Consider the following 17,227-nt stretch of genomic DNA (forward strand, 5'->3'; position numbering starts at 1 on the left):
AACAGAATTCTTATGATATACTGTATGACTTTGCCACATGCAAGGCTCGTAAAGTAATTCTGTACATAGTAAAGAATGAATAAAATGTATAGATGAATTTATTTTCTAATACAAACTCTTAAATTTCACTTATTATCCTCTTCCCTAACCAAACGTGGCCCCACGAAATCCGTTTCGCATAGGGCCCCACAATTGTTAAGTCTGGCCCTGCTATTTAGTGACCTGTAAATATACATAGTAGATTACTTGTTCTCTTTCCATGACTTCTTGGTCACAATGGTTAAGTGCGGCGCTGCTATTTAGTGTTTGTAAAATGTTTGTACATGTTCCGGATGTTCCTTCAGAGTTGATGATAGTTTACTTCCTAGTCCAAACCTCCTGCAGGACGAAGGGGGATGGGACAGTCCAGCGCGCAAACCGCACGACCAGGCAGCCATCCGTAGCGAAGGGTGAAAAAATACTTGTTCCCCCCCTTTTTTTTCTCTCGAGTCCTGCTCTCTGTCGCCTCAATAGTTCCTACAGAGTAGATTACTTGTTCTCCCCACCCCCCTCTTTTTACGTGAGGTAGAAATTACAAAAAGAGTGATCTTTCTTGGTTACAACGGTCAGGCCCTGCTATTCTGTGAATACTTGTTCTTACACCCCCCACCCCCATCTTGTTTTTTGTGGGGTGAATATCCGCAGAAATAAGAGAGTGATCTTTCCTTTACTTCTTGCTCGTCCAAACTGTTGAGGGAAGAAGAGAATTATATATATATATATATAGATGACAGCCAAAAGGGTCGATTAAGAAAAATATTAATATTAAAGCTTATTGGCATTGTTAGCCCTTTGGGTCTAAATTGTGAAAGAGAATATCTGTGACATTGAATGAGTCAACAAAGCAAAGGTATTTAATACATCAAGACAAGATTTGAAATAGGGAAAGTGATGGAGTAGCTAAAACAAAGATGTTACATCCTTAAGGCTTGCTGGAATATGAGTTGAGACAGCATTTAGTCATATTACACTGTAGGCTGTTCAACAGTTAAAATAACATGAACTTTGTCATTGGAGAGAAATAAAGCCAATATATTACAATTCTTGTGAGACACAGAGATTAACTAGTGTTTTTTTTTTAACAAAGCCTTACAAAATATGAATCCAAAAAAGAACAAAACCAGTGAAGAACTGTTGAAGCTTTTATTAATAATGCAAAGATAAGAACAAGATCAACATTGCAATAAACAATAGAAAGACAATCACCATTAGCATCATTAATAAGATTTATCAATGTAAGAGAAATGGCAATAGTATTCAAACATCAAAAGCACCATGGCATAAATAGGATCACCATAAAGATGAAAAGTCAACAAACAAAACAAAAAGTAATTGTTGAAAACATTAGTGTTAAATATCAATACTAAGATTGAAACTACTTTTCTGGAACACTGCTTTATGTTTGTGGCTGAGTCAATATTGTATCATAAACTTCAATGGAATACTTTTTTTTTTTTTTTGGATAGGGGGAATCCTCATAGTAAACCAGAAATTCTTCATGGAATAATGAAAATATCAGTGAAGTCTTACAGGCTTTGATATATGACACATAAAGACAAAGCAATAAAAAAAACTTTAATCAATATAAAGTAGGCTAGGCAACAGATAAATGTATCCATTGGAATTAGAGTTATTACTTGCGACAACTTAGCAGCTTTTAACAAACAAAATGGGAATAATCAAATATCAAATCAACTTTTGTAATTATTAGTTAAAATAAAACATAACAGAAATTGATTTAAGTAATTATCTATACCAATTCACTAAAGTAGAAGATGTTTAAAAGACTCCAATTTCTACTTCACTGACTGTTTTGAATCATAAGTCAATTGCAGTATAGGAGAACTTATTGCACAAAATAAAAAGCAATGCTTTTAATTAAATAATTAAAAATAAAAGGTCTGTCCTTCAAAATAACTAATCTGCCTTTTTGTCCCGACTGTTGTTAGGGGAGATAGTCATTAATGTTATGTTATGTTTCTGAAGTCGCTCCATTAAGTTAGTGCCAGAGAAAGCTGCTCCAGGGGTCAGGACTCCTCCTCTGAAATAGGCACAATTACAAAGAATTACAAATGTTACCAAAACAAAAATACTGATTGTATGAACTTACAAATCTTTATCAAAGCACTGCTAAGACCAAGTCAAGCAATCTTATTACCTTCCTTTAGAAAAAAAAATTGAATTTATTTGATCAAAATATGAAATGAATGGACTATAATTAGTATGTTCATGTGTTAAAGTATAAAACTATCTGTGCGAAGAGAAGTTGTATCATCTTAGAGTTGAATTAAGAGTTTTAGATCTAAAGATGGGATTATAAAGTAAACAATTAAACGAACTAATTTTTAGTACGCGATTCATTACGGTATTGTCTAATGAAAAAATGTTCGTCAGGAAATCTGTAGTCACAGATATCAGGAACTAATTTATGTAAAAAATGCTTTTGAAACACAAAATTGAAGGTTATTTTTATTATATAATGAAATCAATGGATCTTCTTTTGTATTTTCATGTGTCAAAGTAAAAAACTATCTGCGCAAAGTGTATTTCTTAAAATTAGATCTAGGTCTAAATCCTTTCGATCTTTTCTCATGTCAACATTGTTAACCATGGCCTAGAATAGATCCATAAATACTATAGCTTTAATAGGGTCGGACAACTTTATTTTTTTTTTTTAGGGTCTTAAATTTGTTTTAGGGCTACAATACATACACTACGGTCTAAGTTGGTACCCAAGAAACATTCCTGCCAAGTTTTATCAAGATTGGTCAAGTGGTTTTGATGTCTATAAGTCACATACATACACACACCTTACATTCTACTTTATAATATAGATATATATTATATATATATAATATTAGATCTAGATGTCAGATTAAATCTACAATCTAAATCAATACAACAATAGAGATGATATCTAGACTAGATCTATGTCTATATAATGAATATAATCTACTCTAGATCTGGGCTCAAGTGTTACCGATGCCGTGGATCCGCTACAAACGTAGGTCTACTCCAAACTTTCGTAGGCCTACCTTCATCCTTGATCTATTCTATACTAAGACTAAGAATCTAGTCTAGATCTAGACTAGATGGTAGCAGATGTTATCGATCTAGATCTAGACAATCTAAATCATACTACAACTAAATTGGATCTAGTAATGTAAATGTAGAGAATCATGACATAACGTAATGAATGACTAGAAGTCACTAGCTAGATCTATTCCTGTATAACAAGTTATCTAGATTCTAGATCTAGAATTCAGATCTAGATTAGATATCTACAACGTCACTCAATGTGTTTTGAATCGATAGCACTTCGATATTTTTTTTCTATACAAATGAATAGGGAATCAAGGATTCAACATAATTAATTTCTACTAATGAACTTACAAAAAAAAAAAGTCACGTTGGTGTATCAGCTAACTGACGGTACCAACCCGCCACTCCCTCACTCTCGCGTTCTTGATTTCTAGACTAAATCTAATTGCTTTTAAGAACCAATCAATGTATAGATCTGGACACAATGTGTTCTACCCCCCCCCCCCCCCCAACAGGACGGCTTAGCGTGACCTCCGTGACTGCTCGTAAGCTAGTCAAGAGAGGAGGGGAAAAAAGGATACGAAATACGTAACGCAGCGGGTTAAATGCGTATTTACGTACTGACGGTCATTTTTGGGAGATTTTGCGTAACGAATACGCCTTTTGCGTAACGGTAGGCAGGTCTGGCTTACAAACAAGCTCTTGCAAAATTTGTCTTACTAATAAATAAGTTGTTGTCAAGAGTAGAACTTACTTATGGAAGATATTAGATTTTTCCTTCAACAAACTGACAGCTGACTGAACCATACAAATAGCAGTGGTCACGTAACCTGGTTCTGAGAAAACATGTTTATATCATAGATTTGATGTTTAAAGTTTACAATAATTTGTTACTTTAAAAATTGTCTAGTGCCATATGTTGAATTATAAATGTATTCACAATGCTTGCTCATTGTTATAATGTGAGACAAACAAATATTTAAGGAAGCTCTAACCAATGGTTATTAGAACAGCTAGACATTTTTCAGCTTTACTTTACTAAACTAACCTGGTCCCATTAGTTTGGTAACAATTTTTTTGTTTGGCTTTTGACCAGTTCTGTCAGTAACATCTTTAGTGTAGCCATACCCAAAAAATGTCATGGAAAAAGATGTGCTCTCAATCTGTAAACCATCAATTATGTACCAGGTTTAAGGACTCAATAAATGGTACATAGATCTAGTTTTTATTTTATCTTAGAAGTCACAATTAAACTAAAACATGGAGTAATACGAATAATCTGTTCCTACACAAGCATAAGAAATTATTTTTTTAATGCTAAAATAATACGAAAATTCAATTCCTATAAATTCGTGCTAAAACAAGAAATAGCAGGTTACTTAGATTACAATTTTAATTGGTACCAGAACACACACATGTTTTAACCTGGCCAAATGACTCACCTGTTTTCTGGTTGGGCCACCTTTCTTGAAAAATCCCAAAGATACAATGTGAGGATACTGGAAGACAAAGAAAATCATTTCATGGTGATAAGATATAACAATGTGAGGATACTGGAAGACAAAGAAAATCATTTCATGGTGATAAGATATAACAATGTGAGGATACTGGAAGAGAAAGAAAATCATTTCATGGTGATAAGATATAACAATGTGAGTATACTGGAAGACAAAGAAAATCATTTCATGGTGATAAGATATAACAATGTGAGGATACTGGAAGACAAAGAAAATCATTTCATGGTGATAAGATATAACAATGTGAGGATACTGGAAGAGAAAGAGAATCATTTCATGGTGATAAGATATAACAATGTGAGGATACTGGAAGACAAAGAAAATCATTTCATGGTGTTAAGATATAACAATGTGAGGATACTGGAAGAGAAAGAAAATCATTTCATGGTGATAAGATATAACAATGTGAGGATACTGGAAGACAAAGAAAATCATTTCATGGTGATAAGATATAACAATGTGAGGATACTGGAAGAGAAGAGAATCATTTCATGGTGATAAGATACAACAATGTGAGGATACTGGAAGAGAAAGAGAATCATTTCATGGTGATAAGATACAACAATGTGAGGATACTGGAAGAGAAAGAGAATCATTTCATGGTGATAAGATATAACAATGTGAGGATACTGGAAGAGAAAGAGAATCATTTCATGGTGATAAGATATAACAATGTGAGGATACTGGAAAACAAAGAAAATCATTTCATGGTGATAAGATATAACAATGTGAGGATACTGGAAGAGAAAGAGAATCATTTCATGGTGATAAGATATAACAATGTGAGGATACTGGAAGACAAAGAGAATCATTTCATGGTGTTAAGACATCATCTCAAAATTGAAACAAAATAACAAAAGTTTATGTGGGTCACTTGTTTTGTAAGCAATGCAGATCAAAGTACTGGTTTTCATATTTTGTAGCTTGACAAACATGAGGGTGGAAACAGATTTCAAAAGCGCTATTCATTTTTGATTGATTAATATGTCATCGGTGACCTGTTATAGTAGTGATAGTTAATTATAAAGAATGAAGCATACCTCTTGAGGTTCAGTTGCTTTGCTCATAAGAGAAAAAACAAATCTTAGAATAAATGTGTCCTCTAAATGACAGTTCTATTGAGTCTTTCATTACTAACCTTCAACAAAAAAGATCGCCCCCATGAAAAACTTGACAGGAAGAAGAAAACCAGTCCAAACAAGATGATTCTCATTGCTGAGAAAAGACTTGAACAACAAGTGTACGGAATAAATTCAATCTGTTGCAACAAGAAGTAAAAATACAAACAAAACAATTATTTCAATCTATGTAAATAACAAGTACAAATACAAACATAACAATTATTTCAATCTAAGCAAACAAATACAAACATAACAATTATTTAGTTAAAAAAAAAAAAAAATTCGGTCACAACATTAATCAATATGTTAACAATTCCAATTTTTCCTAAAAATAGTTTTTCAGCACATACTCAATAGAAGAAGCAGAGAAGATAAATTGTTACAAAATGTAAATATTTGATGTAAAATCTGCATTGTACATGTAAGCACAGTTCCTTATAAAATAATTCTTTGGTTTATTTTATGCTGGATGCTTTGAGATGGTAGAGTAATATCAAACATTGTTTAGTAGCAAGAAGAAAAAATTAAATAAAGTGACTAGTTAATTATTATCACTGTTATTTGTTGTTTTTATGTATTTTACCTATAAAAAAAAATCTATTAAATAGATAAAAAAAAATTTTAGTCTTTACAACAGTTGGACATGTCGCAGACACATTGTTTTAACTGATCAGGATATTAGTTGATAAATTAATAATTAAACAATGAAATATATATTTTTTTTTTTAAATATTCAGGAGGGCCTAGAAATGTAAGTAAAAACTAATTTTTTTTACAGGTTTCTTAAGTCTCTGACTGTTCAGCCCATCTCTGATAGTTCTGTAGACAACAGATTTATCACTGCCAAGAAAAGGTAAGCACCATTTCTTCAGGTCATCATTGAAGAACAGGAAGGAGCTAAACAAACAAACAAATTACTTTTCATCAGTTTAGAAAGTTAACAAAACTTAACAGAATATCTGCTCAATTGTCATAAAGAAAACTTTCATATTTCCATAAAATCAATTGGACATATTTAAATCTAACATTTTCTTTGTCAGTATTACCGTTTGGGAAGTCTATAGTCCAATTTGGGCATTGGGTCAGGATACAAAGCTTTTCTTAAGGAGCCCAATTCATTTCTGTATGCAACACCATAAACAGCTGATTCGAATGTTCCAGTGTTAATGACTGCTCCCTGATGATCATTGTAAAAATGCCTTGTTAGAAATGATTATATACAATGTAATGTTTATATGAATACATTGTGGAAAGTTAACCATCTGAACATGCTGGAATAAGTCAGTTTTTAGCAGAAATCTGAGACAGAGAAGCTTTCTTATGACATATATTCACCCACAAAAATGATGATGGATTATGTACAACATATTGTATGAGTATCTTCTAAGCGCCTATAGCAGTTGCTAGGTTTAAATGCTTTATTGTATTTTTTGTTCTTTATTCTAGTTTTTTTTATAACACAGTCCACACTTCTATTATCTGTATTTAAATTTCCAGTATTGGTTTAGTTATTTCCCCTCAAACCAAGTTGCTCATCATGGCCTATTACCTATAACAAGTGAAATGTTAATACACTTTTATTCTAAGTGAAATGTTAATACACTTTTATTCTATCTAAATATGTGCAGAATGGTAATGATCTAAAATGCTTGACTTATTTTCTATATTCATTCTGAAAAGGAAAACTGGTTTAGCTGATTACTAGTATTTAAAAAAAAAACACTTGTACAAATAAAAAGTCCTCTTGTCACCTACCTCAGGTCCCACTTTAGTTTCTATGAAACTCTCAACGTTACTAAGTTCACCTGCAAGGTGATGAACATATTGAATAGCTTGTAAGTTCTTAATAAATATTTTTTTGAACAACAAAAAAACAGTAAAAATTATTGTGACATAAACTTTAAAATTTGAACAAAAAAAAAAATGCTGTAATTTCTCGCAGTTAAAGAACTAATTGTACATTTTTCTATCATTTAAAAAAAAAAAAAAAGATTTGGTTTGGATCATTTTATAAGCATAAAGTTTGCATTAACTGACATCTAGAATTTTCATATTAACATAAATACAATTTTTTTTATTCTTGAACTGAAATAAGTCAAGAATTAACGCAGCTGTGATTTACCTTCTTTAAACTGCTGTCTGGTGTATTCAAGTCCAATTTCTGCTGGAATGCTATCAAAGCCAACTGATCCAATGACAAAAACATTATTTTCAGCAGCTTTTTTGTTGTATAACAGCTGCATCTTTTCTAAAAACTGGCAACAGAATTAAGTTACAACATTATACATATAGATACTGTGATAGTTTGTACTATAACAGTATCCTACATCTTTAGGTGGTACAGTTAAACTAGTTTTAAAGCTGGTGGAGACCACTATTTGTATTCTGGACAGTCAACAATATATAGGGAAAAGTCATTTCTGTAGCTCATAGTGAATCTATTATAAACCTTTGGCCACAGAACTTGATGAATTCTACTATATGTATCTGCTTTGGGGGTGCAGTGGCTGAGTGGTAACGCTTGGCTTCTGAACCAGAGGTCCCGAGTTTGAATCTCTGTGAAGACCGGGATTTTTACTTTTAGGATTTTAGGGTACCTCTGAGTCCACCCTGAGTCCACCAAGCTCTAATGTTCACCTGACTTGAGTTGGGGAAAAGTAAAGGCTGGTTAGTCGTTGTGCTGGCATGATGACATCCTTTTTAACCGTGGGCCACAAAAATAGTTGACCTTTACATCGTCTGCCCAATACATCACAAGGTCTGAAAGGGGAACTTCACATACTTTACTATCTCTGCTTTACAGGGCCGGTCCTACAGGTTGCGGGGCCCTATGCGAAACGGATTCTGCGGGCCTAATTTGCGTTGTAATAAGGATAATAAGTGAAAATTTTAAGATTTAGTATTATAAAATAAATTCGTCTTTTATTTTATTTATAGTTTACTAAGTACAAAATCACTGACAAATTAACTTTACGAGCTATCTACATAAGATAGTAGTTTTCAAATAAAATGCCAATAAACATTCAGATCTGCCTTTTAGATTTACTATCGACTAGCAAAATATCGCTTTTTTTTTCGAAGAGGTCGAGATAGATTTAGACCTATATTTGTATGCCAGTACTATTAAAAGTAAATTAAGTATTTGAACTTCTTGTTTATTATTACATTTTTATTAAATGAAAGCTGACAAAGCCGTTTCGTTTTGTATTCTTTTTAAATCGCGAGTAAGATTGGCGTTTTCCATATTGAATGTATTATCTTCTTTTTTGAAGTAACGTCTGTATCAAATAAGAATGACACACCGAAATGATAATTTTGTCTGTTTCAGGGAGATTTGCATCAGTTTTCAAAAGATTTTAATAATTTCAGGAAATTTTCATGACTTTTTCTTACATTTTATAATTTCAGGAGAATTACAGGAACCCTTTAATAATAAATTAAAATGGTTTCATTTAATAATTTACACCCAGAATTTGCATCGCGCGGGGCCTATGAAAGTGCGGGGCCCTGCTGCTTTATATGTATACCAAGGGAAACTTTTCTTTGTTATGAAAGTAAGGTTGTCATTGTCGGAACCTAGGAGAAAAAAACTCAACTCTCTGCAGCCTTGCAGCTATACCAAAACATGGGAAAAGCTTAAGAAGTCAACCCTAAGAAAAAAATCAGGAGCTGACAACCCTTAGGTAGTTTGACGCACACTTTGCTACACCCTGGCAGAGCATGTGATGCTCCTGATCCCAAACTGTACCAACACAAGCCTTTGGATAGATCAGCTGCGTGGAAAGGGGGAAACTGATATGGGGGCAACATCATCCAGACCATAACTAATGCCCAGGCATTCATCTCATTTCCACGAGATGATTCATAGTCATTTAGCGACTGAAGGAGGCCATAACTTTTGTTACTTGAAATAACAAAACCTACAATTTTATTTTATTTTTATTCTGTACCATACTAGTCACCAATGAAATAGATTAAATCAGTTAAATGTCAACTGTATGGATAATTAATAATTATTAAAAAATTATTGATTTTTTAAAATTCAAATAAAAAATATGAATTACTTTATGTGATTAGAATAATTATAAGAAATGTAGAAAAGGATGGACTTCTAAAAAAATTATTAGCATGCATTGTTCTGATTAAGGACAGAGACCTTAATAAGTCATACACTTCCTTCTTAAACCAACCTGTGGCTCTCCACTTATGTCAAGATGATGTGTTCCATTCTCAATGCAGGCCTGCACAACTGGCTCACCATAAAAGCGATACTAGACAGAAATGCAGAAAATATTTTAATAACTTTACTTAACAACAATTAACTAATAAAACAGTTGAACCTTTGTTACTCTTTAATGACAAAGTTATGAAAGTTCAAGTACTTAAATAAGAAATTTGAATAAATATGAAAGAAAAAGAAGTTATTTATCTGAGACTCTGGGCACGTCCATTTAATCTTATTTAAAGAAATTCTTATAATTCGTTTAAATTAGTTAATCCCCAGTAAAGTCAAAAAGCCTTTAACAATTCATGCCTCCTTTATGATTCTTTGCTACCTATTTCTTTTTCCTAACTCCTAAAAAAAAATTTTTTTATGCCAAGTGTTTATGAATTTTCTATTTCTTGAACCCTGATGACTCTATAGAAAAGCCTCAAAAACAATACTGCTTGCTGGTTTCCTTAAGTATTAATTCCCTTTTAATGTAAAGCTGTGCATTATCTTATATATATTATTATAATGTAAAACTGTACATTATCTTGTTATATATTATAAGAATGAATGTTTTCTTCACACAATCTTTGCTTTGAAGCTGAAAATGGAGTGTTTCATAAAACCTTTTTATTTTCTTATAATAATAACATTAACTTAAAAACACATGACAGCAAAAATAAAAAAGCTGAAAAACTATGATATCCCATTTAAATCGACCACCAGCGGACAATGGTTATGCAGGCGCTGAATTTGGCAAAATATGTAGGTCACAGCTGGGACTGCATAGCCATGGGAAATACTGCATGCCTAATTAATGTTCAGACTCGAAGACAAGCCTTATTATTATTATTCAATTGAACTTCATAAGTTTGACACAATATTTGTTTCAGAAATTATTATATTTTCTCATTCTAAATTAGATAGAAATTTGTATTCACTATCTTTTGTCTAACCTAATATCAACTGCTGTAAACTTACTGGGCCAACACAATTCAGAACAACCTTAGTTTGTTTGGCCATCTCAGCTAATGACTGGGGGCTACTCACATCAGCAATAATGACTGGAATCTCCTCCAATGTTTTGCCTTTTTGTGTCCAAAGAAAACATGTTTATTAGCTTTTCTCAGTGTCTGACAGAGCTAACAAATTAATAGTCAGTCAATGATTATGAAATGTTCTTGTACAATTTTTTAAGCATATTTTTTTTCTTTATCATGATTCTGTTTAATATACAAAAAATATGTTTAATTAGTATGGCATACAAAACATAATTTATACCTTTTAAAAACAATATCTTTGAAATATATATAAGGTACAGCCATTATCTCTTATTTACCAGTTCGCTCAGATGCTTCACTTAAGACTTTTTGCAACTTTTCCATACTCCTTCCTGCAACAGCCCATGATAACCTCTCTTCTTCTGCCACTCTGGATACTTCATCTACTGTATATTGGCCAGTGAAGCCAGTTGCACCAAAAACAACCAGGTCAAATCTACGTCCTTCTGCATTTATTGACTAGTTTAAATAATTGACCAAATAAAAAAATATTACTGAGGCAATTAGTACAAAATAATAATAGAATAATAGATTTTATTATCAGGTAATTGAAGGGTAAAAATTAGATAAATGTTTGGTCTAGACACCGTGCCACGTATACTTAGTTACTATAGGAATAACATTTTAGTTTTATGTTCTAATTTGATTTGTAGAAATTTCTTTTAATAAATCATAAATAATGCTTTGTTTGATTTTTACAATATTTGTGTCAGAAATTACTATACAGTTCAAAGCAACCTTAGTTTGTTTGGCCATCTCAGCTAATGACTGGAATACTCACATTAACAGCTTGAGTCTCTTCCAAGGTTTTGCCTTTTTGTGTCAAAAGAAAACATGTTTATTAGCTTTTCTCAGTGTGTGACAGAGCTAACAATTTAATAGTCAGTCAATGATTATGAAATTTTCTTGTACAATTTTTATGCATATTTTTTTTTCTTTATCATGATACTGTTTAATATACAAAAAAAATATGTTTAATTAGTATGACATACAAAACATAATTTATACCTTTTAAAAACAATATCTTTGAAATATAAATATAAGATAAATGGTACAGCCATTGTCTCTTTATTTACCAGTTTGTTCAGATGCTTCATCTAAGACTTTTTGCAACTTTTCGATTCGCATTCCTGCACCAGCCACTGACATCCTCTCTTCATGTGCCCCACTGGATACTTCATCTAGTGTAGTTTCATTGAAATCTCTTATCATGATCCAATTATAATCCTCATGGGCGGCTATCTAGTTTATATAATTGACCAAACAAAAAAAAACAACAAATTGCTGAGGCAATAGTACAAAATAATAATAGAATAATAGATTTTATTATCAAATGTTTGGTCTAGACACCATGCCACTAATGTTTAACATTTTAGTTTTATGTTCTTTTTTTATTTGTAGGAATTTTCGTAATATAAATCCTAATGCTTTGTGATTTTTTAATAGTTTTATCAATATAGGTATTTTATGATAGTTTTTCATTTATTATAACACATGTATTTTATTTCAGAATATGTGACTAAAATTACACAGTTATATATGTAAAGATCTTATTAGTCTTACATAAAAGATAAGATGAGGCCAATCATAATTATGGGACATACTGTCTTTTAATGTGGCCCATTTGGCCGGCGCCTTCGACATAGAAAGCCTTAGCTCTGACCAGGTCGCGGCCTACGTCATCACTGGTCAGAGGCCAAGGTTATGCGTCACTGATTGATGCGTGTGTACGTAACCACTCAGTCCACTGTGTTGCTGTGTAGTTTACATAGACAGAAAGATTTCTTTTGAAACAAATAGAATCTTCATCTAAATATGATTTAGACTTTTCAAAATATTCATCATGGATTAAAACTCTAGATCTACAATGGTGAACAAATGTCTCGTTTTGTAAAGGATCTAGATCTAGCACTACTAGTAACTAGCAGATATGCTTTCCGATTACCAAAATATGACGAATGGTGGCTTAGAAAGAAAAAATGGCCAGCGGTAATACCTTTGGCTTAGTATAAGGATTAGATCTACGTACCATTAAAGGAGTACTCTAAAGTAAGTAAATATTTCTAGATCCAGCATATTAACATTATACATAATTAATTGACTTTTATGCTTTTGATGATTAACATGATAATCATTATATTATGATTATATAAAGTCAAAGTGGGTAGATCTAGAAATCTAGGCCTAGCCTAGGCATTGAATTTTGAATACTTGATCTAGGCTAGGACGATGTAGATCTAATTGTAAATCTATTCATTTAATAACGATTCTGTCAATAATTATAGAGTCTAGATCTAGTTTATATACCAATAGCATAGTATAGTCCGTATATTATATAGAAGTACAAATAGACAGGTAGTAACTTATAGATTTATAATAGATAGAGATACATATATATATTTTATATAGATATATATATTATATATATATTATATATATATATATAACCAGTAGAAGTACAGATCTATAATCTATTGTAGTCTATTACTAGTATTCTATAGTTACATAGACTCATTCTATTAGACTGTTAGACAGTTACTATTAGATCTGTCATATTTTATACCTCGGTATATATACCAAATTATTCTAGTAAATGTTAGATGTTATATATAGGCCTAATATATACATTTTATTTTATATTTTATACAGTTTACATTTCATTTCAAAAAAATTAATTGTAAACTTTCAGATCTGTCATTAACATTTTCAAGACGAAGTATCATGGACAGTATTGAAAGATTACATACTATAAAGGAATACTCTAAAGTAAGTAATAATTATTACTAGCATCTAGCATATAATATTAGTATTATAAATAATTTAAATTTTTTATGCTTTTGATGATCAACAAGACTATAAAAAGAGGCTATTGCTAGGAAGTAATACTACTTTAGGCTAGAACTATGTACATCTATTAATTTAATAACGATTCTATCAATAAATATTCTAGTAAATGTTTGATATTATTATATTATATACAGTATTTATTTACAGTTTGCATTTCATCTAAAAAATATTAATAGTAAACTTTATTTAACTTTCAGATCTGCCGTTAACATTTTGAAGACGATGAAGTATTGTGGACGAGCTACTACACATGATAGAGTAGAGAGTGCATTAAAAAAAGTGTTAAGTCTCAGGAAGTTGCAGGATGGCTGCCTGGTCTTGTGGTTTGCGCGCTGGACTGTCATTTGGATTTATCAATGTCTCTGGTTCAAACCCTGCCCGCTCCCATCCCCTGTTGTCAACTCTGAAGGAACATCCGAAACATGTCAAACATATAAGGATATAATAGTAAAAAAAACATATCAGTGATTTCAGTGAATTTCAAGATAGTGTAAGAAATATAAATGTGTCTTCGTTTTGGATGTTCTTTGTCAAGAGGAGTGTATGATTTATGTACATTGTAAAGGTTCTGGTCCAGTTAAGGTAGTATATATATATTCTATTGTTCTTGGTACATCTCTTTGATGTTTTTTTTTTAAACAAACAGAAGTATTTGGTAAAGGTGATAAGCTACTTCTTAAAACTGTATCCTACATTTATGAAATTACTAATTTGTTAGAACTCATAGAACAATATTCTACAAAAAATTTTACCAACAATACTAACAGTTTTTAAATGCTATTAAAGAAAACACTAAGTACACAAATACAAAAAATGACAATGAAATAAATATATTAAATTGACTTAAACCAAACAGGACTAAATAAGAAGACCATGTCACTTTTTATGGACTATCTAAATTAAGTATTGTCTACCCACATCCTGCAGATTCCTGCTTATATAAGTTATTGACCATGTACACTACATATATTTAAAGGTTTAAGATACAGTGGGATAAATCAAAAAGATGAAAATATTTCTTTTATCTTTCCCAATTTTAATGATTCATCAAAACATCATAAAGGTTCTCTGTAAGTCTAACTGTTAGATGTTATATTATGGGTAATTATCTTGTTTTTTGAAGTAACTTGTGTAATCTATAAGATAAGATATGTTGCTGGTTATTGTGTTCATGTGGTTCTAAAGAAATTTAATGACTGCATGACTGGGGATGGGAGCGGCCAGGGTTTGAACTTGGGACCATCAATAAATCTAAGCGACAGTCCGGAGCGCAAGCCGCTCCACCAGGCAGCCATCCATAGATATATAATATATAATTTAAATAACATTAACATTATATGAGCAAACCGCTTGAACAGGCAGCCATCCATATATTTAAATCACATTAACATTATATGTAATCATTGTATTTTTAAAATGTGTATTGTAAATTATTGAAATTTTTTTTTCCATATGTTCATTAAGCAATTGCAATAAAAACTTAACTCATTAAAGTGGTATCCTTTGTCTGCAAATAAAATTGCTATACAACACCACACATTTGTTTTCATGTTGTGTTATTTCTGTTGTGATGCTTGCTATCATTAGTGTGTACATTAAGTTGTAAAGCAACTGATCAATTTTATATTCTAATAACATATGTAGATGTAATACTGTTTATAGAAAAGTCATAACATACATGACTACACGTTAATGAGTTACAGACTATATCATTAGCCTAAGCACTAATGCAAACATTCAGCCAGGTGTGCTACAGTTCAGTTTACAACACACTACAGTTTACAACACACACAAAGCAGTCTTCAATCACTTAGTGTGTATATTAAGTAAATACATAAACTCTAGACCTAGTAATTAGTCTACTTTAATAATACGTCTGTTTATAGTTATGAGGATCTAAGTCTGATCTAGTACTTAATCTACTTTAATACGTCTGTTTATAGTTATGAGTATCTAATTCTAGACCTAGTAATTTGTCTAGTTTAATAATATGTCTGTTTATAGTTATGAGAATCTAAGTCTAGACATAGTAATTTGTCTAGTTTAATAGTACGCCTGTTTATAGTAATGAGAATCTAAGTCTAGATCTAGTAATTTGTCTAGTTTAATAATACGTCTGTTTATAGTTATGAGCATCTAAGTCTAGACCTAGTAATTTGTCTAGTTTAATAATACGTCTGTTTATAGTTATGAGGACAACAACTACATGTTGGTTGTGTTACATTTTACAACACTTCGCCTAAGCGCTAATGCTAACACAATCACTTAGTGTGTATATTAAGTAAATACATAAAGTCTAGATCCAGTGATTAGTCTAGTTTAATAATACGTCTGTGTATGGTCATCAGGACAACTACACGCTGGCTGTGTTACAGTTTACAACACTTCGCCTAAGCGCTTACACACAGCCAGGCTCTGGTTACGATCAGAAACAATGGTCGCTGACCTACTACGTCACAAACCAGCCTTACGGCCTGGGGTCACGGAGGTCACGATTTGGCACCCCCCCCCCCCCATCTAGTTATTTAGGCACCAGCCCACTAGGCATTTCCCTTGTTGCCCATATAGCCAGTCTACCCCTGATTGAAATAAATATAAACAAGGTAATGAGATTTTGTTTTCAAAAGATTATTGCTCTCCTGAAAACTCTAACCAAAAATATTTAATAATAAGAAAGATATTCATGTTTTCAGGAGACACTAAGCATGTTCTTTAAAGCGTGATATGACCAACAAATTTTGTCGAAATTTGACTTAATTCATGCACAACGTTTTTATTTGTCAATATTTCCATAGCAAATTTTCAGGAGACTTGACATGTTCTTTAAGACATTATATAACTCCCAAATCCTTCATCTTAACCACCTTTTGATTCAACCTTTTCATTGATCTCTGGTTTAATCCCAGGTCACAAACTTACCAACTGATAGACAAACGTGTCTTTGAAGATCAATTGAAATGTCACTCTGTGAACAAAAATTGTAAGTGAGTAGTTTCCCTTTGGAAAAAAAAAACTTTTTTTTTCTATTTGATGGTGATTTTGATTAAAAATAACAATGATTTTAAAGAGTGGGGGCTAAAAAACAGCGCCGGTCCTAGCAATTGCAGGGCCCTATGCGATTCAGGTTGCGTGGGCCTATTCTGGGTATGGATAAGGATAATAAGTGAAAATTAAGATTTGTATTAAAAAATAAATTCGTCTTTGCATTTTATAAATTCTTAACTAAGTACAAAATTTACTTTACTTATCATACTGCCTTTCCTTGACTTTTGGCTGGAAAGATTGCAACAACATCCATGTTTCCAGCCAACTATTTTCGCTGTCACAAGAAGAAACAACAGGATGAAATTTAAAACTTTCATACACAACCACAAGCTCTTTCACATTAAC

The 17,227-nt window shown here is 31.8% G+C and overlaps 1 protein-coding gene across 1 annotated transcript; it reads right to left on the bottom strand.

Annotated features, from left to right (window-relative positions):
• Positions 1-1,956: 1,956 nt before the first annotated feature.
• On the bottom strand, positions 1,957-12,202 carry LOC129925062 (saccharopine dehydrogenase-like oxidoreductase). Its single transcript, XM_056023401.1, has 14 exons — positions 12,067-12,202; positions 11,772-11,803; positions 11,269-11,449; positions 10,911-11,017; positions 9,910-9,990; positions 7,842-7,974; positions 7,475-7,524; positions 6,766-6,896; positions 6,496-6,616; positions 5,737-5,856; positions 4,524-4,580; positions 4,130-4,244; positions 3,836-3,917; positions 1,957-2,080 (listed from the first exon to the last, which is right to left on the bottom strand). Exons 1-14 carry the CDS (start codon positions 12,200-12,202, stop codon positions 1,957-1,959), a joined length of 1,470 nt encoding a protein of 489 aa, XP_055879376.1.
• Positions 12,203-17,227: the final 5,025 nt, after the last annotated feature.

Source organism: Biomphalaria glabrata, chromosome 3, assembly GCF_947242115.1.
Source record: "Biomphalaria glabrata chromosome 3, xgBioGlab47.1, whole genome shotgun sequence".
Lineage (NCBI taxonomy): Eukaryota > Metazoa > Mollusca > Gastropoda > Planorbidae > Biomphalaria > Biomphalaria glabrata.

Coding starts and splice junctions, on each gene's coding strand:
- LOC129925062 (XM_056023401.1), bottom strand. CDS start 12,202: ATGATAAGAGATTTCAATGAAACTACACTAGATGAAGTATCCAGTGGG. Junction 9,991..10,910: donor TTCTGAATTGTGTTGGCCCA/GTAAGTTTACAG, acceptor ATTTCTGTCTAG/TATCGCTTTTATGGTGAGCC. Junction 7,975..9,909: donor ACATAAGTGGAGAGCCACAG/GTTGGTTTAAGA, acceptor TTCTGTTGCCAG/TTTTTAGAAAAGATGCAGCT.